The sequence below is a fragment of the Accipiter gentilis genome, chromosome 11, assembly GCF_929443795.1.
Source record: "Accipiter gentilis chromosome 11, bAccGen1.1, whole genome shotgun sequence".
Taxonomy (NCBI): Eukaryota; Metazoa; Chordata; class Aves; order Accipitriformes; family Accipitridae; genus Astur; species Astur gentilis.
Window position 1 is genome coordinate 15251508 of NC_064890.1, and position 23561 is coordinate 15275068.

General features: G+C 41.1%; 3 protein-coding genes across 14 annotated transcripts in view; 1 reads left to right on the plus strand and 2 right to left on the minus strand.

The window, feature by feature from the left end:
• Positions 1-1171: 1171 nt before the first annotated feature.
• RINT1 (RAD50 interactor 1) lies at positions 1172-13485 on the plus strand. Of its 4 annotated transcripts, none has more exons than XM_049813606.1 (15): positions 1172-1546; positions 1927-2122; positions 2535-2730; positions 2888-3129; positions 3438-3611; positions 3690-3839; positions 5028-5184; positions 7025-7135; positions 7334-7559; positions 8167-8304; positions 9037-9236; positions 10446-10660; positions 11304-11484; positions 11567-11685; positions 12901-13485. In XM_049813606.1, exons 2-15 carry the CDS (start codon positions 2115-2117, stop codon positions 13115-13117), a joined length of 2334 nt encoding a protein of 777 aa, XP_049669563.1. In that variant the 5' UTR covers positions 1172-1546; positions 1927-2114; the 3' UTR covers positions 13118-13485. The 4 variants fall into 4 exon arrangements, 3 of the variants coding, with proteins under 3 accessions (XP_049669563.1, XP_049669564.1, XP_049669562.1); XM_049813607.1 differs by having other exon boundaries at positions 1172-1437; XM_049813605.1 differs by having other exon boundaries at positions 1172-2122.
• A 648-nt stretch (positions 13486-14133) lies between these two features.
• EFCAB10 (EF-hand calcium binding domain 10) lies at positions 14134-16561 on the minus strand. The gene is made up of 4 exons (XM_049813608.1): positions 15446-16561; positions 15101-15265; positions 14746-14830; positions 14134-14201 (listed from the first exon to the last, which is right to left on the minus strand). The coding sequence occupies exons 1-4, from the start codon at positions 15543-15545 to the stop codon at positions 14165-14167; spliced, it is 387 nt and encodes a 128-aa protein (XP_049669565.1). The 5' UTR covers positions 15546-16561; the 3' UTR covers positions 14134-14164.
• Positions 15186-23561, minus strand: part of ATXN7L1 (ataxin 7 like 1) — a 130913-nt gene continuing 122537 nt past the window's right edge. For 5 of the 9 annotated variants that reach the window (XR_007507617.1, XR_007507618.1, XR_007507621.1 and 2 more), the window contains 2 exons: positions 20079-23311; positions 17320-17852 (listed from right to left, as the gene is read on the minus strand). The gene's annotated coding sequence lies outside the window, so the exon portion shown is untranslated. Of the gene's footprint in view, positions 15266-17319; positions 17853-20078; positions 23312-23561 lie in introns of those variants that run through there. The other 4 variants (XR_007507613.1, XR_007507614.1, XR_007507616.1 and 1 more) reach the window with 4 other exon arrangements.

Genomic DNA, 23561 nt, shown 5'->3' on the forward strand with positions numbered 1-23561 from the left:
ATTAGTGCTAGCATTTAACTTCAGTAGTCATTTGCAAGATGATGGCTGTATTATAGAACTTAGTGACTGGTGCTTTTTAATGAATGAGTGAGTTGCTTGAGCTGTAACATGGGTGCATCTTTAAGAAACAGGCTTATAATGGTTTTGCAGGTGGAGGAATGTTTAGCTTGCTCTTTTTTTTTTTTGGCAAGCACTGAATGTTTTCATGAGTTCAGCACACCTTGAAGTCTCTTCAAATACATTAAATCACAGCTTAGGAACATGAGTTACAGCAAAACTGATGTATCGATGAACATTTATGTTGCAGGAGTTTTCGCTGGTAGCATTTGCACCGACGCGGTAGAGGACTCTGCTAGCAAGGCTTTTTATGTGCTGTACAGATGCACAGCTGTTTTAATTAGCTGGTCTTTTCATCGAGAAAATACTTGTACGTATTTTCCAGCGTTACTAATACCTGTACCAAAGAACAGGTACCGAAAATAAATGAACCTAAAAGGCGAAGCGTGTTATCAGTCAACGACTTCCTCCACCCCTCTCATCTGTCCGTTGCCGGCAGGGGCTGAGCCCGGCTTCTGGTAGAAAACGAAATACTACAAAGCTGTTCTAAAAAGAGTTCGCGTGTTCAGGAAATAAAAAGCGTGCGTTGCTTAAAATCGCGTACAAAGGAGCCGGTCACCACGGCTGCAGGCCGCGCGGGCGGGGAGGCCCTCGGCGCCGCCGTCAGGTACCTCAGGCGAGGAGCAGCACGAAGGGGCGGCGCCTCCTGAGCGGGCGGGAACGAGTTCCGACGCCGGCCCAGCCGGACGCCTGGCGCATGCGCGCTGCCGGCGGAGGGTAGCCGGCGCGGCGCGACCCGTCCGGGCGATAGGCGGCGGCGGCGGCGGGGTGGGGGTGGTAGTAGCAGTGCGCGTGCGCCCTGCCCTCTGCCGGCGGCCCCGCCCCGGGCGGCGCTGCGCGCGCGCTCCGCCGCCCGCGGGTGTGCGGGCTGCCGACGCGGCAGGGGCGGGGCTGCGGCGGGGGAGGGGGCCGCGCTCCTGTCAGCGGCGCCGCGCTCCTGTCAGTCAGCGGGGGCCGGGCGGCCGGCGGCTTCCCGGGGCCGCGGGCGCGTCCCCCGGAGCGGGGAGGGCAGGGCTAGGGCGCCGAGGGGACCCGGCCCAGCGGCCGTCCCTCCGGCGGGGGGAAGCCCAGCGGGTAGCGGCGGGCCCGGCCGAGCTGCGCTGCCCGCGCCCGCTGGGCGCCGTCCGGCCTGCGAAGGAACGCGCCGCCTCGGGGGCAGAGCCCGGTGTGGGGGAAGAAGGGCCCGCCGAGGCCTCGAGGGGCTCTGCGGGGTGGTGGCCGGTGCCGGGCGGTGGGGCGGCAGGGGCCCTCGCCCAGAGGCTCCCCGGGCCCCGCAGAGCCTCCTGACGCTCCCTGAAGCGGGCCGGCCCTGTGGCGAAGGTGGGTGCAGAGCTGCTGCCCGCTTGAGCGGGGAGGTGGTCGGAGGATGCTGCCCGGTGTCCCGCTCCTGTCTGCGCCTGCGTCCTGGTCCTGAGAGGAGCACCCCTTGGTTAGCAGTCTTCTGCGGCGTTGTTGGTTTCCCTTGCTGCCGACAGCACGGTGCTTTTTACTACTCTGTTTTCTTTATTCACTTCTTCCTCAGCGACACCCTTGGTCTCCCAGTTTGCTCCTCCTGGTGCTCTCTAATGCTTCTCCAGCTTCGGCTCATCAGCGGCACCGTTTTCTCGCGCTTTCCTGTTGTCTGCTTCATAGGCTTTTTCGCTTAATTAAAGCTTGTGGCAGATAAAGTGCAAGTGTATAAATTTCATTTTTAAATACTGTTTTGAAAGTGACAGTAAAAAGTTGAGAATTGAACTAGCCAAACGCTCGTCATTGTTGCCTTTTTTTTTGTTGTTGTTTCACCGTACGTGATCATCCTCTCAATTTCAGGTCTGGTTTTCTCTGGATGCTGCCAAATGTGTGGATCAGCAAGTGCCTCTTCTGTTAACACTGTGTGGGTTTTCTTATAAATATTTCAGTGGCGCATTTGCTTCACAAATCATTGCAAGACCTGAGTGGATACTTTGCCAATAATACGTCAGTCATCAATTGATAGCTCTGGAACATTCCTAAACTGTATGAAAAGGTAAAGCGGAACATTGTCACCTTCCTTTGTATTTTACGAAAGTATTTTTCGGAAGTATTTTTCCAGTATTTTTCATTAGGTTTTCTGTATTACATATGTAGAAACTATGTAAATGTTGAACTGTTTTTAATAAAATTCACACTATTGAGGAAGGAAGAAATTAAAAAGACGTATTTCTCTTCAGTAACTAACGTATGATAAATCACCAGTTGGATGTGTAACCAAGATTTTATCATATCTCAGCTAAGACTGAGGCCAGCAAATTGTCTCACTTAAAGCAGTATATTTCTTGAGTGTCTTATTTAAGTTTCAATTTAAGTTGAACTGCCCAGCTTTTCACGGAGTTTTGTGTCCTCAGTAGATCAATGGTTCTGCTGTGTTAGCGGTGACTAATTAGAAACTGTGTGATCAGTATTGCAGAGAAAGAAAACATGGCAACCGTTGCTGTTGGAAAGAAAGAAGTCACTAAAGATCTAGATCATTGTGATATCCCATACTATGTTTCTGAATTTGTGGAAAGAGAAGTTGGAAATGACTATGATTCTCTGAGGAAGCTAGACAACCTTATTGATAAGCTATCTGAAAATAAAAAGCAGTTAGAAGAACAGGTAAGTGTGTTTTGTTTTTTTTTTTCTTTCTGAATATGCTGTATGACTGATTAAGTATATTTAACTAAATTAAAGTAATGTATTAATATCTCAAATGATACTAGTCTACATAATGCCGTGTTTTTATGTCAGACTTAATACTTCTCTGTGAATGTAGGTACTTACAGTTTCATCAGAAGTCCCTAAAAGAATTCAGAATGCCTTAAAGAATGCAGAAGATTCTAAAAAGTCTCTGAGTAGGCTTCTAGAGGAAGAAACTCTTCTATCTGAGTCAATCAGTAGCCACTTACTGAAAGCTCAGCCATGGATGGAGGATCTCGATGTACTGATTAGTCAAGTAGAAGAGATTGAACGACACCTGGCCTATCTTAAATGGATTTCACGAATAGAAGAGTTAAGGTAAAGTTTCTGAGTACTACATACATGTTCTGAGACTGGTAACCTAGTTTGTCCCATCATTAAAACGTTTTAGATTTGAGAAAGTTTTATCTTCATTTTTCAATACACAAGTGATTCTTTTCCGTTATCTTTAATGAATTTTTGGCCTTGACTTTTCTTGTGCTCCACAGTGATAGAATTCAGCAATATCTGATGACCAACAATGTTTTAGATTTGAGAAAGTTTTATCTTCATTTTTCAATACACAAGTGATTCTTTTCCGCTATCTTTAATGAATTTTTGGCCTTGACTTTTCTTGTGCTCTACAGTGATAGAATTCAGCAATATCTGATGACCAACAATGTTCCAGAGGCAGCCAGTACTCTAGCATTCATGGCAGAACTGGATATTAAACTTCAGGAGTCATCTTGTTCTCATCTTCTTGCTTTTGTGAGATCCACTGTTAAATTCTGGCATAAAATTCTTAAGGACAAATTGTCGAGGTAAGGGATGTGCTGTCACTCCCTCGTCTTTGTGTTGTACTGTTAAGTTTGTGTTACAGTGCTTGTTTTGCCTTGCAGTGACTTTGAAGAGGTACTAACCCAGCTCCGCTGGCCATTTGTGGGACCACCACAGTCTCAGGCACTTGGCCTTGCTGTGCCAGCCAGTGCTCCTGACGTATACAACAATTTGGAGATGTTGTTTTCTCAGCTTCTGAAATTGCAAACCTCGTATCCTTTTAAATAGTTGTGGTGTATTTTAGTAAGAATAATAAACGTCAGAGATGCACGTGCTCAAGAAGAATTATTTAAAATTTTGTTCTCCCTAAAGACAGAAGACAATTGAATTTACGTTACTTTGTATTAATGTTAGAATGGGGTTTTTTGGGGTTTTTTTTTGTTGTTGTTTAGAAAATGCCAGGTGCCAAAGTTGTCCTTTTGGCAGTAGCAACTTTGTAACTCCCAAGTCATCAGATCTGGTGATTTCATGGTAGCTGGCAGTTCAGCTTTCATGAGCATCAGGCCTTATATACTTCAGCAAGATTATCAATGTTAATAAAAAAATGGTGATGTATGTTTTATTTTACACAGTTAATGCTTTTCTTTTCATAGCCTTATTTGAAATCAGCCTTAATTATTTTAATATGTCCCATCTCAGAAGGAAAAGAGGGAAAGCTAAAGATACTTGTCTCGGGAGGACACTGCAAAAAGGGGAGACAACAGAAGGGTTTTCATTGTGCAGTGATAGTAGCCTGCCTTTGAGGTTAATCAGAAGGCACTATTGCTCATCCTGTTCCATTTTTTTGTGAATTAAATAAAGCACAGCTAAACTGCAATCAAGCAATCCTTCCTGGAGTGATTGTGGCCACCTTTTTTGTTCGTTTGGGTTTTGGGTTTGTTGGTTTGTTTGTTTGTTTATCAAAGTTGGAGTGGGAAGATAAAAGTCATTCTGCACAACCCTGAGTTGGTAACAATTTTGGTCTGGCAGACTGGATCACTTAGTTACATGAAAATGGGAAATCATGTATTTATTGCATTTATTAATCTCGTGAGTCTTTTGTCCTCCTTTAACAAATGTGAATAAGCGTGTCTCTTGGACAGCCACTGTGTTTGGTACTGATAATGGTGGTTTTCTGTGTTCTTTTTTTACTTATACTGAGTTTCCTAAATCAAACTGACTTAAGTGAGTTGTATTGTCATTGAATAAATAATCCTTAGCAGCCTGAGTTGTATTAAATATTTTATAAACTGAAATATTTTGAGTATCCCTCATATTTGAGGAATTGTATTGACTGCATAATACTGCCTTCAGCCAATGAGGTAGAACTAAGAAATGTTCATTTTTATAAACCCATTCTATTGAAATGATGATGTTGGGAGAATTCAACACTTAAATTCGTCCTTAACTATCAAACTTAGAGATGAACTGTTAACCAAACCTAAACAATTGCCAGAAAAGTACTCTTTACCCCCATCACCACCCATTATCCTTCCGATACAGATCATGCTGAATCCTCTTCAGAAAAGATTCAAGTATCATTTCACTGGAAATAAACAAACCAATGTTTTAAACAAGGTATGGGAGAAAGCAGTTTGATATTTTTATTTTAATTGCTTTTTAAAGCAACAGATAGATTGCTGTATTTAAATTGTATAGCTTTAACGCTTTTCTGTCTGAAATGTAAGATTCTTCAAAACTGTGCAGTTCTTGTGCCTACCTAAGTGTGGACAGACATCAAGATAGCACTTGGAGACCTTTCAGAGGCACAAGCATTTTCTCTGGGCTAGGCAATATTTCTCCCTTGCTCAGATCCTTTATAAAGCATTACTGCAGTCTTAGACTGACTCCCATAATTTCAGAAGTTTTGATTAATTTCCTCTGTCTCCTTCCGAATAGTTTTGCACTGTTCCTTATTGCTTGAGCTCAAAGGCTGTACAGAGCTGTGACTTTGATTTTTGGCACTGTGTACCAATATAACTGAAAATGTTGGTTTTTGCTGTTAGTATATAAAATGTGATTAGTCTAAGTGCACTGTTATGTAATTAGTTTTCTGGGTTAAAGTTTTTAACTGACGTACAGCAAGAGAAGTCCAGTTTACCAGTTGGAACCTGACTCACTTTTTGTATGAATTATCTTCAAAGACTGAGGATTTTTTTATCTGAGAATTATCACTGGAACAGGTTTCAATGCGTTAATGCGGCTGTAATGTATCTGGAGCAGAGTTTGAGAGCTGTTTGGTAACAGTTTAGTTGCACAAGTCTGTGTGCTTGTGTCAACAATTGGGTAACTGTAAATATATTTGCAATCTTGACAGGTGCTACTATTAACGTTATGTATATTAGTGGGGAAGAGGGTTTTTAAGACATGAACAAAATTATTTCATAAGCAAACAGGAAAATTATGTTCAAGAGATGAAATTTTTGAACAACAATAGGTGAACAACTATTTTTCTGAAAAACTTGTGAAGAAACGTTTACAGGTAATCTAGTGTCAGATCAGAAAGATATTCCAACAGATCCTTGCTCAAATTTGGGTTCGATTTCTTGTTTTGTTTTGTTTTGTAGTAACTTGGGTAATGGAATAAAGAAAATACCCATGTAAAATATTTGAAAGACAGCAACCTGGAAGGGATTACAAGTATTTCAGAGGACAGGCTTGGAGTTCACAATGATCTTGGCAATTTGGGGAGGCAGTGTCAAAAAAACCCAAAGCAAATGTGATGAAATTCAGTAGCCAGGTGAAAAGTACTATAGAAATGAGAAACAGACGTGCAAAGTGTGGAGAATGTGATTGCAGTTCAACAGAAGGTTCTTTGGCTATTGGGAGTGAGGTGGACGGGAACTACTTCTGCTTGCACTAACACTGAAAGAAGTGTTCATCAAAAGCTACAGCCTGTATTTTTAGATGTTGAAACTGAAAAAGCTTGAAGGCATTAAATTGTTAAATGAGAAGGTAATAGATTCCCCACTTCCAGGGGGAAAGTGGGGTTGAGGTTGGGTACAATGGCAGTAAGAATGGAGCTACTGTGAAGAGTTTTCTCAGGAGTGCATCCTTTTTGCTGTACCAAGAAATAAAGACCACACAGAAGAACAGGAGGAAGTATATGAAGCAGAAAAGAGGACCTCAAGAGTGAGAAGGTGGTAGAGAGGGGGGAGATAAAAAATGGAGCTTTTGCTTGAGAAGAAACAGAATAATTGGTGCATTTAAGACAATTCAAATCCAGAAATACTTCTCTGATACTGCTTTTATGAAAATCAAAGTTAAGCAAAACACAGTGAAAGACTTGTGTGATCAGGGATCAAGAGAAGGCAGGGGAAGAGACCAGTATTTTTATAAGTTTGTCTTAAAATATTAGTAGTACTTGAATAGTTGTTATTTGGATGCATTTAATATTTTCTTTTCTTTTTTAAATAAGCCTGAGTGGTATTTAACACAAGTACTTATGTGGATTGGAAATCATGCAAAGTTCCTTGATGACAAAATCCAGCCAATACTGGACAAGGCAGGATCTTCAGTGAATGCTGGGGTAAGTATTTGGATGGTTTCATATATATATGAACACGTAAGTTAACTTCTGATAGATATTTGTGTAAGCCTACTTCCACTGATTTCACTAAGTATGTGATGAGACTTAACTCGGTCTAGTAGCAGTTTGTTATGTACATGTTTGGACATATTAATACTTCCTATCTCTGATACTTTATTCACTGTTTTCTTTCAAAAGCTTGAATTCTCTCGTGCTCTAGTAATGCTGATTTTGGAGAAGCTGGCTGCTGATATTCCATGCCTGTTGTATGATGATGCACTCTTTTGTCACCTTGTGGATGAGGTACTTCTATTTGAGAGAGAGTTATACAGCGTTCATGGTTATCTCAGCAGCTTTCCCAGTTGCATGCATATTCTTTCAGAAGAATCCTGCTTCCAAAGGTGGCTAACAGTGGAAAAAAAATGTAAGACTTCCAGTGGATTTTGTTGGCCTTTATATTGCACAATCAGAAAGTATGTGTATACTTACACAAATAGCTTTCTCAAACAGGATAAGTCACTTGGACAGGGCTACTACATAAGACACACGTATTTTTGTACTCTGTGATTATTTTGACTAAGAATTGGTTAGACTCTAATAGCGCTACTGTAGTTTGTAGGACTCTTGCCCCTAAACTGTGGGGAATCCAGTAGGCTTATTTTTAGACAAGTGTTACATCTATGTGTGTGCAGACAAGGATGGACTTTAAATTGAAATAGGGGAAGGGTATTAACTTGTGAGAAATGAAGACGAAGTATATTGGAAAGGAGCAAGCCAACTATTAAACAAAACAAAACCCCCAATTAACTCTGGCATAGTTAGTTGTTAACAGCATTGCAAATGCAGTATACTGAAGCTGGTTTTGTATGAGCCAGTCATCAGTAGTATTTATAACCTTGAAAATGTAAAATTTAACTTACTAGAGATAAGACTTTTATGTTTATATATTTTAGAGGGGTTTTTGTTGTTTTTTTTTTTTTTTTTTTTTTAATTAAAATCTTGCACAAAATTTGTAAATTGTTTTATCTCAGTTGCTCTCCAGAAAATGGACTCAATGCTTTCATCAGAGGCTGCATGGATATCACAATACAAAGATATCACTGATGTAGATGAAATGAAAGTCCCAGACTGTGCTGAAACTTTTATGACTCTGTTGTTAGTTATAACAGGTAATTATTAATCTACAGGCATTGCTCTTGTTTGTAATGAATAGTGAAAAAACTTCAGCCAACAGATTTCTCTACTAAATATCCATTGTCAGCAGTAGTCACCAAATAATGTTGCAAAGTTGTGATGTTTGCAATTTAATAAAATCTTTCCTGTTAGTTTTGTATTTTGGACACTAACTCAAGCATGAATAATCTTGAGCTAGTGACATGTTTACAAAACAATAATTAAAAAAATACATTTGATATTTATCATGTTAAAACTCCTTCATACTTAGAGAATATGATTTGTTACAATGCAGTAATAAAAAAATCCTACTATTCCTTTTGAATCTGTGACAATTTAGAAGCTATTAAGTAACATCTTCTTTCTTGGAACAGAATATAAGAGCAGGTGAGTTTTCAGGAGACACTTAATTGCATATTCAATGGCTTTATCTTACTCTGAGTACACTTTAGGGGCCACACTGGATAGTATGGTATAATCACATATTGCTTAAAGTATTAGAATAGAAAATGCTAGTGGAATCAGGAGGGGGAAGAATGTCAGGTTTTTACATGTTTAGCTTTTGCATTGAGTATTTTCCCTGAAATTGTTAATGTCAGCTGTTTTAAATACCGTATGATGTCCTCACAGGTGTAAGGTTGTGTAGTAAGATGACTGTAATGTTTCTTTTTAAAAAGCTTTTATTCAGTGTTGCAAAACCTAAAAACATTTTATTAATGTCTTTCCAGACAGGTATAAGAATCTTCCAACAGCTTCCAGAAAACTACAGTTCCTGGGCCTACAGAAGGAGTTAGTTGATGATTTCAGGATACGATTAACTCAAGTAATGAAGGAAGAGACTAGAGCCTCCTTAGGCTTCCGATACTGTGCAATCCTTAATGCTGTGAACTATATAGCAACAGTGTTGGCAGACTGGGCTGACAATGTAGTAAGTAATTATTTTACTTAAAAAAATTTTTTACAAATGGACTTTGGATGTTTCTTTCATAACAAACACTTTATTTTCAGTAGTATTTATCTAAATGTATTCAGAAGAATTACTGAAAAAATAGAATGAGATGTAAATTCAGATTTCATAAAAGATGTATAAGGACAGATTATTGTTTGAGATCTAAGCTATATTGATTATAATGCAAAGAGAGCCTGAGGAATGGAATAATCTGAACAGACAAAAAAGTAGTCTGCTTTACACGTTTGGTTTTGTAAAAAAATAGTGAGTTCACTTTGGAGATCTCTGAGCCAGTGTTAACAGCATTGATGTTGAAGTGCGTGCAGCAGCCTATGCATGATGCTTGAACTACTCCCATGGCAGGTTAGGTTAAATGGATTCAGCATGGCTATCTGTGTTGCCACACGGTTTAGGTGTTGCTCAGAAAAGCCACTCGCTGGTAACTGGGAATTAATTATTTTGCTATATAATAGCCTGGTGGCAGCATAGCTGTTCTGTAGCATTTCAACTTTTCTATGGTTATTGGTATAAAAGGTCAAAATAACCTGTTGCATGTCAAGTCTGTAGAAATGGGTATTGTGTGCAAGACGAGCAGCCTCCAAATTCTTTTTGTCTTCACAGGAAACTGTGTCTCTAGCAGAGGATAATCTTGAGCAGCCTTCATGTTGTATAGCTGCGTCTACCTAAGCGGCTTGATCTGCTTAAAAGCAAAACCAACAAGTTGTTACCACTATGTCACATTAAACTCGATCCATTTTCTTGCTGTTGTCAGCCCAGCAAACTTATGATTTAATGAATGATTATTTCTAAAAGTAATTACAACTAAAGACTAGTTTACTTTTGCAAACATTAAAAAGGTCAAAATTAGGATGGGGGTTTTTTTAAGCATTCTGGTGTCAGTCTTAAAATATCTTTTTAGTATTTCTCTAGATCTATTCCCATTACTTATCTACTGTTGTATCTGAAATCTGTATCAGTTCCATCACTAGGATTATAAACCACCATGTTTTGTTTTCCACTAAATTAGGACTATGGGGAAAGATAAAGTGGTTTTAAAATCTTAAAATTTTAAGTTTTTAAATTTGTCAGCAGAGTGTTTTCTAGAACCATGCCTATTAAAGTACCAATGAAAAGTTCAAATGGTAAGATTATTTTTTGTAGTATTCATATCTGGTTTTGTTTCTCTAGTTCTTCTTGCAGCTACAGCAGGCCGAACTGGAGGTTCGTGCAGAAAGTAACGCTGTCAGTAAACTACAGCTAGGGCAGCTGGCTTCAATGGAGAGTTCTGTCTTTGATGAAATGATTAACCTCCTGGAACGCCTGAAACATGACATGCTGACTCGTCAGGTAGATCATGTCTTCAGGGAGGTCAAAGATGCTGCAAAGCTGTACAAAAAAGAGAGGTGAGTTTGTTTACTCTCTTCCCATATTACAGCATTATTTCCTGTTAAAAATACTGAGGTAAAGGCAGGAACAGCTAATAGGCAAAATTATTTTCCTGAATAGGAATGGCACAGGGTAGTAAGTTTTGGAAAATGCTTTTAACACCATTCAAGACTATTTCAATGCTGTTCTCTGAAGTAGTTCCACGATTAGTGGGCGTGTTATGTTAAAAACCCTAGGAAAAATTCTGGATCACTCTAGTTTGGACAAGAATAATATTCTTCGCAGTAGTATTAAAGAGTTAATATGAAATGGTCTGTAATGACTTTTCTCTTCGCAGACTTATAGGGCTTCTTGAATGTTTGCTCCTGAGTACAGTTTCTGAAGTGCTTCATAAAAGGAATGCAACTACTCGATGATTTTCCAGATTAGATGGCATTTCTCTGAACAGCACGTTCAGAGATTGATAACTAAAGCTCGAGTTTAACATTAAATGAAGTTTAAACATAGCATTAGACTGTGATTACTTTTAGATTTGAAATGGGAAAGAAGTCTCTCTGAACCGTTGTAAATGGGTAAGATTTTTTTTAAAGGATAATTTTAACTTCAGTTGTAATATGAATAATTTCACTATAATGACTTCAATGTGATAATTTCTTTCAGGTGGTTATCTTTACCATCTCAAGCAGAGCAAGCAGTAATGTCTTTATCAAGCACAGCTTGCCCAATGTTGTTGACCCTACGAGACCGCTTGCTACAGCTAGAACAGCAGCTCTGTCACTCACTGTTCAAAATTTTCTGGCAAATGCTTGCAGAGAAAGTGGATATATACATATATCAGGAAGTAGGTATCAGCAAAATGTGACCTATCCAATACAATATAGGTGTGACTGGCTTAAACAGTAGATGCACCTCTTTGTTTGCAGATAATTATGGCAAATCATTTCAACGAAGGAGGAGCAGCACAACTCCAGTTTGACATGAGTAGAAATCTGTTCCCTTTATTTTCACACTACTGCAAGAGGCCAGAGAACTACTTCAAGCAGTAAGTAGGCAAACTTCTGATCTGTTGGTATTTCTAAAGTGAATGTCCAGATGAATACATGTGTTTTATGTGTCACCAAGGTTTTTTTCACAGTTAGTTTTGATCCACACTTAAAATATGTGGATCATTTATGCTTCCAGTTTTTACAACTAGGAAAGTTTTGACTCTGTAGCATGTACTCAGCAACGGACTGTGGCATGTGTTCTGGAGTATTTTGTGCAGTCAGGATGTGTAGATAAATTAACTTATGGAAGGAATGTAAGTAGCACAGACTTCCAAAACTGGAGCCAAAGAAAATACTCAAAGATATAGTTAAAACACAATAAATGTTATTTATTGTTAGAAGAAAGACTACTTTAAGCTATGTTCCTGCTCAGAATTGCCTTGCATAGCAGTCTAGTTGCTTTCATTGATGAAAAGAAGCTACCTTCTTTGTGGTTAGTCTTTTTTAAATAGCCCAGTCTTGTAAAGAGTCCAGTGCTAAACTCCTAGGTTAATTGGGGCAGAAATCTTAAAATATTAAAATCAGTATGGAGCATGGCATTCAGTTTTGAACACTTGAAGGCAAAGATTAAAAATACCAATATATAAAGTGGAACATAGCATCTTCAGGTTTAAGATTTTTTTAGCACATCACTTTTGTAAAGGTAATTGATACATACGTATTATTCCCAGAGTAAGAGGACACAGATGTACAAAGGAACTGTAAAAAATAATGCATAATGGGTACATCGCTATGTATTGTATTTAGACTAGAAACAGTGTGACAAAGACAGGGTATCTGTTTGCTCCCTAATGATACTAATTTTCAGATTCTAGCAACTGTCAAACTGTACTCTTAAAATATACTGAATAAGAAGTTTCTAATTATCTTAGGGGAAAAGGTAGTTAGGGAAACCCAGACAGATTAAGTGGTAAATTCTATTCTGTATTTTTAATAATGGTGGAAAAACTTCAGCAGCGAAAGCCAGGCCGAGCACTAAAAGGCAAAGTATTGATGCTTATGAAATGCACATACGTAACATAAAAGACTTATACAGTGAGAACAAGTATACTGTATACCATTTGCCTTGATCTAAGCAGTACTTTCCAGTTCAGTACTTCTGATCCTTTTCAGAAGTCCGTGGAGGTTTTTTTGTTAATCACTGAGTGAACAAAATTAAGTGTCTCTCATGGGTGCTTCTCGTATTAATCCATGTAACTTTTTCCCTCTAGCATAAAAGAAGCCTGCATTATCCTGAACCTGAATATTGGCTCTGCCTTACTTCTGAAGGATGTACTGCAGTCAGCTTCAGAAAATGAAACAACATTAAAGCCAAACCAGCCATCTGCAATAGCAGCACTAAATGAACTTGGAGTTTATAAATTAGCTCAAAAGGATGTTGAGATTCTTCTCAATTTGAGAGCTAGTTGGCCAAATACAGGAAAATAAAGACTGCTTCAGAAATGGTTAATAACTTGATCTAGATTACTTATTTCAAACAAAAGCAAAGCAAATATGTTTTAATATACTTGAGTTGTTTTTTTCAATGCTGAATGACTGGTTTAATCTGATCTTATGCCTTATTGTATACAGTTTTAAAAAAAAAAAAAATTTCAAAATGCTGCTGACTTGGTTTTGAACTGCGCAGATCTTATTTTCCATAGCCACCTTGCCATTGCATTTAGAAGCTAAAAATGTCTTCATCTCTAATGAATATGTCTGCCTTGTCAATCTTGTGTGCTGTAACATTATTCCAAGCAATACAGAGTATTTACAGTGTAAATACACCTGTGTACAATACAGACAACTACTCCTTATGCAGTGGTCCACCTTCACTTAAACACAGATGTTTTACATCTCTAAATGGCAGGTAATGAATGGATGTTCTGTATTAAAATGCGTATATACAGAACATAGAAGGAAGGAATATGTCACTTCATTTTCTTTATTCATACTAATTCAATTTTTTTCCTTGCTGTACCAGAGTCTCTCCTATTATTTTTTTTTAAGTTTCTCCTTAAAAATTGCATAAATACTGTGTTAAAAGTTTGAAAATAGCATTTTACTTGCAATTGCTACCTTTCTTCAACTGTGGACATTTCCTTTAAAAAAACCAAGCCCCAAAACCAACTTAGGATCCTAACAGCTTAACTCTTAATTTTATTGAATTGGTAATGAGCCAACAGGTAACAACCCCTTACTGTAAGCTATAAAATGATGGAGGGAACTCCAAATCACTGTTTTAGTTGCCTAAGAGATCTCTACCTTTTTTTAACCATCTAATTGTATTAAGAAAAGCAATTCTCAAAAGATAGACTTCCAGTGCCTGGTAAACATGAACAAGTTCTTGTCATTTTCTAGCCGATTGCTCAAATAGGGCAGTGAGGGAAATGAGAAAAAGAGAGTACTGCTTAAAATCAGCTATCCACAGCTGACAAACCAGAAGCATTGAGCAAGGTGCCTATTTTTAATATATATAGCAGACCGCTGCTTAAACTAGTATACAGCCCAGCTCTCCAGCATCTTTTTCTTCCTAAGACAGAAAAAAAAAGAATTCTAGTTAGATAACAATGAGGGTAATTAGTTCCAGTTACCTTTCAGTGATTGCAACAGTTAACAAAAAATTGCCCCTAGAACCATACCTTGGCTATGAGAAATTATTGTAACTCTGAGCTTGTTTCACCTACAGCTGTGGTACCACCTCTGGCAAAGAGGCCAACACTGCTTTGCTATTTCACATTTCTGGATCAGTATTGGAACCCCTGGGCTACCTGATGATCATCTGTCTGACCTGAGGGGTAGGTGATCTGAGAGGTCTGCTTCAAGAGCATCCTCGAACTGACACAGTGGAGGAAAATGCCGAGTTTGGTTCAGGTTACGGCAAGCCAAACAAGGTCAGGCAGTAACTGACCTTTCAAAATCTCGGAATGCAAAGTAAAGGGGTTAAGCTTAAACCAGCAAGTCCTTTAATTATATGCTTTTGTAAATAAAAAATAAATCTCAGTACAGTATCTCCTGTGCATATCTATCTGTCCCCCTCCCCAAAAGAAAAAAAAAACCCTTTCGATTAAACTTACACTTCTTCTTTGAATACATCCAGTGTGATATTCACATCATCTCCAAGCTGCAGATCCTCAGTGCTCAGTCCCAAAGTTTTAAGAGCTAAAGTTAAGGAAAGAGAATTTCCCATGCAAGTCTTGGGAAGATTAATTTAACATCTTAAACTGGCCTAGGTCTAATAAGAAGTAAACATAGGTAATTTTTTTAACTTTCCAAGTTCCAGGTTGTGTATTGGCAGCTGGGCAGATGCTTTTCAAGCACACATATGCGTAGGTTTGAAACTATTTTGATAATTCTGTGCAAGCACACACACAAACACACACACGCACGGACAACCACTTCAGTATGACCCGCCGCTCGGGTGAGACGCACCTTCTCTGTACTGCGCTGGCGTTATGTGGCCTTGGCCTACGACATCCAGCAAGCCGAACATGGCGGCCAGGTTGGCCTCGTCCATGAGGTACGGGTACTCCCCCTCGGCTCGTTTCCCAGCCTTCACCCTTTCCAGCATCAGGATCAGGAACTCGCGTGGTCTTTCTGCAACAAAGTAAGATTGCCCACAGAGGCGGGGCCCTCAGCTAGCGAACGAACGAAGGCCGCCCACCCCGTTTTTCACGGTGGCGGGCGGGGAGAGGTAACGGCCCTACAGGTCTCGGGGCTGAGGCGAAGGGGGGGTGCCCCCTGCCCTGCTCTGGCCCCCGGGGCGCGGTGCCGCACCGGGGCGGTGGTAGAGCAGCAGCGCGCCGAGGCGGTGGAGCAGCTCGGGGATCCGGTGGCGCTGCAGGTAGTCGCGGGCCTCCTGCTCGCCCGCCGCCATCCCGCGTTGCTGGGAGACCGCGCGCGCGCCGCCGGCCGTTAACCGTCCCCGCCCCGCCGCGAGGCAGCGTGAGGTGAGGCCGGCGGGGAGAGCGGAGGTGGGAGGGAAGGGCCAGGGCAGGAGCCCTGAGGAGAGGAGTCCTCGAGGGGGACAAAAGCGAACAGAAAACGGCCGGGGACCGGGACGGGTGGCGCAGCTGCTCGCCAGCGCTGGCGGGGTGCCCCTTCAGTCGGCTCAGGGCGCCAGGCGGAGTAAATCGGATTACTGAGACTTGACTGACTGCGCAGCCCCTGCTTCAGTGGGTAGGAAGTGGGAAGCAAAAATTAATTTGCCTAGATGTCAGCACGTTAGCACTAGAACACAGAATCATCGCTTCCAGCCAAGTTACTAGTGAGTACGGCAGTTGCATTACTTCATGGGGAAAGCAAATTGGTTTTGACACGCTATTGTTTTTAAGATTCATGCAAGTCTTCTCACTGTCAGCCACATTTCCTTCCATATGCGGTAACGCGGTCTACAGCTTTTGCTCTTCCCCATATACCGTCCGCTACCTGGACTGGACTCCCTTGCTAAAGGTGGTCTTGGCTAACCCTTGTAAATGCGGGCGGACAGCAAAACGTTCAGCTGCCACCTAGTGGAACGTGGTCATGTGTGCTCAGTGATGGTACGATAAGCAAAATCGATGATGAGCAGCTAACAGTAAGAAAGGTTACATTTTTAAATCATTACTGACGTTTGCAGCGTAGCCTGTGCAAACAAAGAACCTTTTTATTGTACTACCCAATGTGAGTAGGAGAAAGATAATCAACTGTCCCACTAAAAAAAAATTCAAGCAAACCTACAACGACATAACCATCTGCCACCAAATAAAAATAGACAATGATAAATGAGCATATAGTAAAAGAAAAATGGTATTCCTGGGAAAAGTCTAGCACTATATATATTTAACTATTTGCCAAAAATAAAATATCACAAGGCATTAATAGAATTCACCTTTTTTTCTCAGAGAAAGAGTGGGAAAAATGCAGCATCCAAAACGTCAGAGACATTGTACAGCCATGCTCTGCCTGTATTCTTTAGCATTTTAAACTGATTGTGCTACCTGCTTCAAGTCTTAATTAGGGCTAGAGGAGTTGCAGGTTTGTAACAGTTACCTCCCTTGACAGCTACCTGGCAGTGATGGAAACCACCTTTTCCTAATGAATAAAATTCATAGTTACTGAGCCCATTCCTGCATTTGACTTTTCCAAGCCTTTCAACAGACTTTGCAAAAAAGTACTACTGATTTTTTTTTTTTTTACTAAAAAGGAATGATAGGAGAAAGTGTAGCTTGAAGCATGGAGAATTACAAACGGGAGACTGAGCTGGCCAGCAGTGGAGAAATAAAGACATGTGAAAATGAGAACCTAAGGATAGGAAGATTGACAGGAAAGGAAGGAGCAAGTGAAAGACTGGAGAGAAAAGTAGGTCAGTCAGTGAGTGGTTGGGACAGAGAAAACAGCATTTGGCAAACGAATTTTCTCCTTTAGTGGTCAACAAAGATAACCAGTTATAAAAAATGTATGTTGAAGGCTGATATTTTAGCAATAAACACAGGAATTACAGATTGAAGTGTGTTTCTCTGAGGAATGGTTCAAAAACATCACTAAGCAGAGCAAATCCAGATTTGATTTACAACTAGGAATATTTTTTTTTTAAAAAACCCTCTATTTCACTGTTAAGAAAGCACAATTTATTTCCTTGAAAAAATTTTCTGATAATGAAACATGTATTTATTATTTAAATAATTATTATCCTCAGTTCATATGATGATAGTAGCAGCTATATATACACAAGCCCTAAAAGGATGATAGTTTAGGACAATTTGTGAGAAGCTCACACGGACTATTTTAAGAGAAGCTGAACTTCTGGTGACTGAGAAAAACAGGATTTGCCGAACATCTCAAAGTTTTATGGTTCTGTTATAGAGATACTGCTAATTGAGTTTTAATCAAGAACTAAAGAATCAAATCTGTTTTCATGTGTTTAAAGTGGTTAGGTTATATAAATTGAATTTGGTTGAAAGACTTAATACCTGTTGTGACAGAAGCTGAGTCTTTTGCAGAATATCGTTAGTAACGTAAGCCTTTTATCTAATTACATAGGACTAAATACACTACCAGGAGTCTTAAGGGTTGTCATGAAGAGGAACAGGGACTGCAGGTCAGATATGAACCTGGTTGCAGAACAAGCACTTGTCTTGCTGAAGAAAACAGGCAGATGGACATGTTCTTCCAAATGGGAGTGTTAGAAGACTGAAGTCTCGGGCTGTGGGAAGAGACAGGAGCAATAAGGGCTGGGAAAGATGCCTAGGTCTGCCATATGCTTACAGTGAACGTGCTGAGTAGCAGCTCCTTTAATGCTTTACCCGCCTCTGCTCCTTCTCAACATGGACATTAGAGAGCACTCAGTGTTAGGGAGCATAGGGCAGGGCTGTAAGGATTGGATCCTGCCATTTCTGTAACTGCTGTGGAAGAGCTCCACTGCACCCTTCCATTGTGTATCTTCAAGGACTTCCAAGATACAGGTGAGTTCCTTGCCAGGGAATTTTGCACTATACATTTATAAGGGAAAGTGCTTAACAGCAGAAATATTAAGTTTCTGGGTATTAATTATCTCAGCAGACAGAACTGTGTTTTTTTGTTTCATTTTGGTTTTTTGTTTTTACTGTATAGAACGACAGAATAATTTAGGTTGGAATGGACCTCTGGAGATCATGTGGTCAAGCCCCCTCCCTCCTCAAACTGGGCTAATTTCAAAGTTGAGATCATAGCCTTGCCCAGCCCAGTTTTTACTGTCTCCAAGATGGAGATTTCACAAGATTGCTTGGTTCCTATTCCAGTGCTCAACTACATTGCAAAGAATTTTTGCCTTCTGTCTAATCAGAATTCTCCTTGTGCTACCTTACGTCTATTGCTTCTTGCCATTCTGTTGTGCACCACCAGGAAGAGTCTGGCTTAATCTTTTCTACAATCACCCACCTTGTAGCTGAAGATAGCACTCAGACCCCTCTTCACTCGTCTTAAAACTGAACAAAACATTTTTTTAAGAATATCCTTATACATCATTTGCTTCAGCTACTGTCATCTTGGTAGCGCTCCACTGGACTCACTTCAGTATGCATGCTGCATCTTGTACCGTGGAGGCCCAAACTGGACACAGTTCTGCAGACGCAGTGTCACAAGTGCCAAAACAGAGGGTGACAATCAGTTCCCTCTGACTGCTGTCTACATTCTTACTGCTGCGGCTCAGGCCGTGGTTAGCTTTCAGCACCCCAGGGGTCCCTTACTGGCTCACATTCAGCTTGTCCACCGTCCCCTTTTCCTGCAAAGTTGCTTTTTTGCCAGTCAGCACCCAGCTTGTTCAATGACATGGGGTTATGCCTCCCTCAGAGGTGTAGGACTCGGCATTTGTCTTTGATGAACCTAATGAGGTTCCTGTGAGCCCAGTTTTCTAGCCTGTTGAGCTTCCTCTGAAGGACAACCCTGCCCCTACTATATCAATCCCCTCCCTACCTCTAATTTGTTGTTATCCATGAATCTCCAACCCATCCCAACATCCAGGATGGTAATGAAACCCTTCAGCATTATTTGGCTCAGTATTAACCCCTGAGGCATGTTACAAGTAACAACCAACCAACCAGACTTAAAACGGCTGACCTCAGCCCTCCAAGCACTGCTGTCAAGATGATTTTCCACCCACCTCATAGTCCACACCTTGAATCTGTATCTCTCCAATTTATTGTAAGAATACAAAAGCAGATGGTTTCAAAAGCCTTGCTAAGGTCAAAGCAAACAACATTCACTGCTCTCTGGTCAGTACCTGAAGGCAGTCGTTTAATCACAGAAGGCAAGCAGGTTGGTCAGGCGTAGTTTCCCCTTGGTAAATCCATGTTGTCTGGACACGGCTTCTAGGAGAATTTGTTCCATCATCTGCCTGGGATTGCAGTTGGGCTGAGCAGCCTATAGTTCCCTGGGTCTTTCTTGAAAATGGGCATTGCGTTTGCCTTTTCCAGTCCTTAGAAACCCTGTACCCTGTTCACCAGGATCTTTCAAGGATGATAGCAGCCTTGTAATGATACCAGCCTGCATCCTTGAATGGAGCCCAGCTTTTCACATAGACTGGTATAGGTCCAGGTGAAGTAGTCCTTAACTCAGGCTTCCTTTGATGTGGGTAGTACCTCACTCCCCAGACCCTGGCCAAAGATCTGAGCACAGATGTCTCCAGTTAAAACCTGAAGCAAAGGCGGCACCGAGTGTACCTCAGTTGTTTCCATGTCCTTTGCCACTAGGTTACTCACCCCATGTAGTGGGGCACACATTTTACTTAAGCTTTCCTTCCATGTTAATATACAGAAGGTGTCCTTCACATCCCTCATTTAATTCCAACTCCAGCTAAGCTTTGGCTTTCCTAGTTCTGCTTCAGCATGCCTAGGCAGCATTTCTATATGCCTCCAGGGTAGCCCACCTCTGCTTCCACAGTCTGTGTACTCACCTTTTGCATTTGAGTTCAGTCAGGAGTTCCCCATTCAGCCATGGTGGCCTTATGTCTGCTCAACTTCCTGCATATCAGAATGGACTGTTCTTGTGCTTCATCAGCTAGCTGCCCTGGGCCCTTCAGGGCAGTCTTCTGTGCAATTCTGCCAACAAAACGTATGCAGGAGACAATGTCTGCTCTCCTAAATGCCAGGGTTGCATTTCGACTGTTTATCTTTCTTCCTTGCTTCCCTCAGAATCTTAAGCTTTGCTGTCTTGTAGTCACTGCTGCCAAGGCTGCCACCAATGTCAGTGTTCCCAGCCAGCCCTTCCTTATGTGTGAGTAGCATGTCTAGCATAGCCAGACTTCGCTTGTTGAGCACTTCTGTCAAGAAATTGTCCTTGATGTACTACAGAAATAGCCTGGATCACTTGTGCCTCCACCATGTTGCCATCCCAGTCCCCTCCATGAGAACAAGAGTGACTGTAAGGCTAAGCTGTTAATGTTGTTTTTCTCAGTCAACTGCAAAACAAAGACTAAACCTGCCATCAAAAATCATATACTGGTAAAAATTTAATATCAGGAATTAGAAAAATACTTCCAGTTACTGTTTCTTAGTCAAAGATAAGTTAAAAATATGTCACAAAAAGGCTGGTTTAATATCAGGAGATTTGGCTCTCTCACAGAACTGGCCGCTGACTGAAAACCCACGAAACTGACTTCTTAGAACTACAGTGGGACTCTTGCTGAAGGCAAAACAAAAAAAGAAGTTTCTTAGCAGGAGCCTTCATTCTTTGAGATATGTAGCATATTTGTCTGTTTAAGTGTGGCTCTGAGCCCATAGCTCTTAAGGCCACAGATGCTTTTATTCTAGCAGTATCTGTAGAGCAAGTTCACACTACACAGGGTAGCAGAGATCAGAGATCCATCTCCCTCGCCTTAGTTTCTCTGACACCCACAGTCCAAAGAGAGACATTTTGAACAACAGAAAGGCTGGGCATGCAGTTAGGAAGCAAAAGTAAGTGTGGATTATGCATCTACAAAGACTCGTGTTACTGATTGAGTAACCTGGGTTTTTTCCTGTCTTTGACCATTAAGTCCACATGTGTACTCTAACAGTAGTCACTTCAGTCAGTACCCTGTAAAAGCAAGGTTACCAGGAAGAGGTCTTGGAGCGCTTCCTAATGTCAGCATTGCTCTACCAAATCCAACAATTCTGGATGCATCAACATTTGGTGAAGGTGAATGTCAATGTAGGTGGTCTCCCACAGGTGTCAAGAATAGACATGCTCTTCATATAAGCTACAGTACTGCACATGCTATAATAGAGAATGTGCTGATTACTGGGTATAGTAGAGAGAGAAAATAATGCCGTCTAGTCTGTTACACAGATAGCCATCCTTAGTGTAAAGATGTTCACAATTCCTCAAAAGGAAAGATTAGCATTCTTGGAAAACATGTTAGGAGCTTGGTTCTGTGAATGTAAAAAGGCAAGACTTAGAGTGGACAGTAAGTTTTCTGCCTCATCCTATGCTGTCTTAGAAACAAAGCAGGTAAATTGATTCAAAGGAAACTCTGTAGTATATCTCCGGGAGAGATTTGGAAAAAAATCCAGTGAAATATCTCTCTAGGACAGACATTGTAGAGTGAGAAACGCCAATGACAAGATCTTGGGTGTCACCAGTTCTGAGTGAGAATTACTGCTACCAAAAAAGCTGGTTAATGAATAACATAAAGACTGAGCCATGAAGAGGGTTCGGTATTAGGAAAATACCCTAAGAAGGCGCCAGGGAGCATTTCTGAGAAAATGACCCTACAAGATGAGTCCTTGAGAGAGGAGTTATTGCTTTCATCATTATTGCTTTCTTCACATCTGGATCATAGGACAGGAGGTCTGTAGTCCAGCTTCCTGCTCAAAGCAGGGTCAGCTCTGAGGTCACACCAGGTTGCTCAGAGCTTTATCCAGTTTGGGTTTGAAAACCTCGAAAGTTGGAGTTTGCACCCACCTCTCTTAAGCAACTTGTTCTAACACTTGACTGTCTCCATGGCAGGAAGGTTTTACCTTGTTTGCATCCAGTCTGAACCTCCCTTTTATCAACTAAAGTGGATTGTTTCTCATCTTCCCACCGTGCAGCACTGCAGGGCCTGGTTCTGATCTCCTAGTGACCTCCTCAAAGGTATCGGCAGGCTAATATTATATCCCCTTAAGTCAGAGCAAGTGGTGAGTTGGAGCCAGAGGTTCATATCAGTGCTGACCCACTTGCTTCGTGCTTCAATTTCCTTTTCCCTTTTCTTTTCCTTTCTTGGCAACCTCATAAGGGATTTTGAAGGCCAGTCTGGGCCCAAAGGCCCTGGACAGAAGCTTGAGATTGAGAAGCTAGTATCTTTCGGGCTTCATTGACATTTAAGTGCAGATGAAAGGAGTTTGGGATTGGAAGATCAGCAGTGGAAGTCATGGGAGTGAGTGGTCCAATAATATGCTAGGGGCAAAGTAAAACAGGCATTAGACAATTGTCTGTTAGCAATGAAAGGCCCAACATGGAGTCTGTTATGTACTCCAGGAGCAAACATGCACTTGGCTTGTTTTAGGTTAAAGAGCACAAATGGAGCATTTCCCTTTGAATGTTTTTTTTTCTTTGGAAGCATCCACACTCAGGGTGTGAAGCTGTAGGCCTTGGAAGCACTCTGCAAAGTAACACAAGTGAAAACCAGCTTTCTGCACCTTCTTGGTGTCTCCTTGATAATGAAGCAGCAAGTACAGTGTGTTGGTATTACTGTTCAGGCTTCATAGTCCAAACACAGATCCTAAAGAGAATTAACAAGGAAGGAGTAACTCAAGGCAAGATTAAAACAAACAAACAAAATCCCAACAGAACAAAACAAACCCCAAAACACACCACAAAACCCACCAACTGATTATGGGTCAAAATAAGATAGAACTAAAGAAAAAGGAAGGCAAATAGTTGCAAATTAAGAATAGAGCTGACCAGAAGGGAAGTTTCTTGCATAGGCTGTTGAGAGTATCTGCAGAACTAAGGTGACAGGCCTATATATGCTGCATCTCTGGTGGGCAAGACTAAAGGGTTGAGCCCAAGTAGTCCTTTTCCTATGACCTGTCTACTCACCTGTGACACAGCTCTCCAAATCAGCACTGAGTAAATTTGCCACTAGGAAGGGATGATGGTTTCTTTTCTGCAGTGATGCTTACTCTGTCTCCTCCTCTGCCTCCGTAGCAGCCAGGCTGGAGATAGCTGACACAGACACGGGACTCACAGGGTTGCACTCATGAGTTCCTCAGGCCATTCACTGTAGTCACACCAACAGGCCTTTATACCTGTAGCATTCTGTAAATATACGCTGTTCATGCTAGACAATTTTCTGAAAAACTAGTCTCTTGTGCTGTCATATCAACCATGTTAGTAACTGCTCCAAGTAAATCAAACCCAGATTCAATTTCAGAGCCAAATCTTTCAGGTTTGGGAAGTCTGCAAAGGTGCAGCT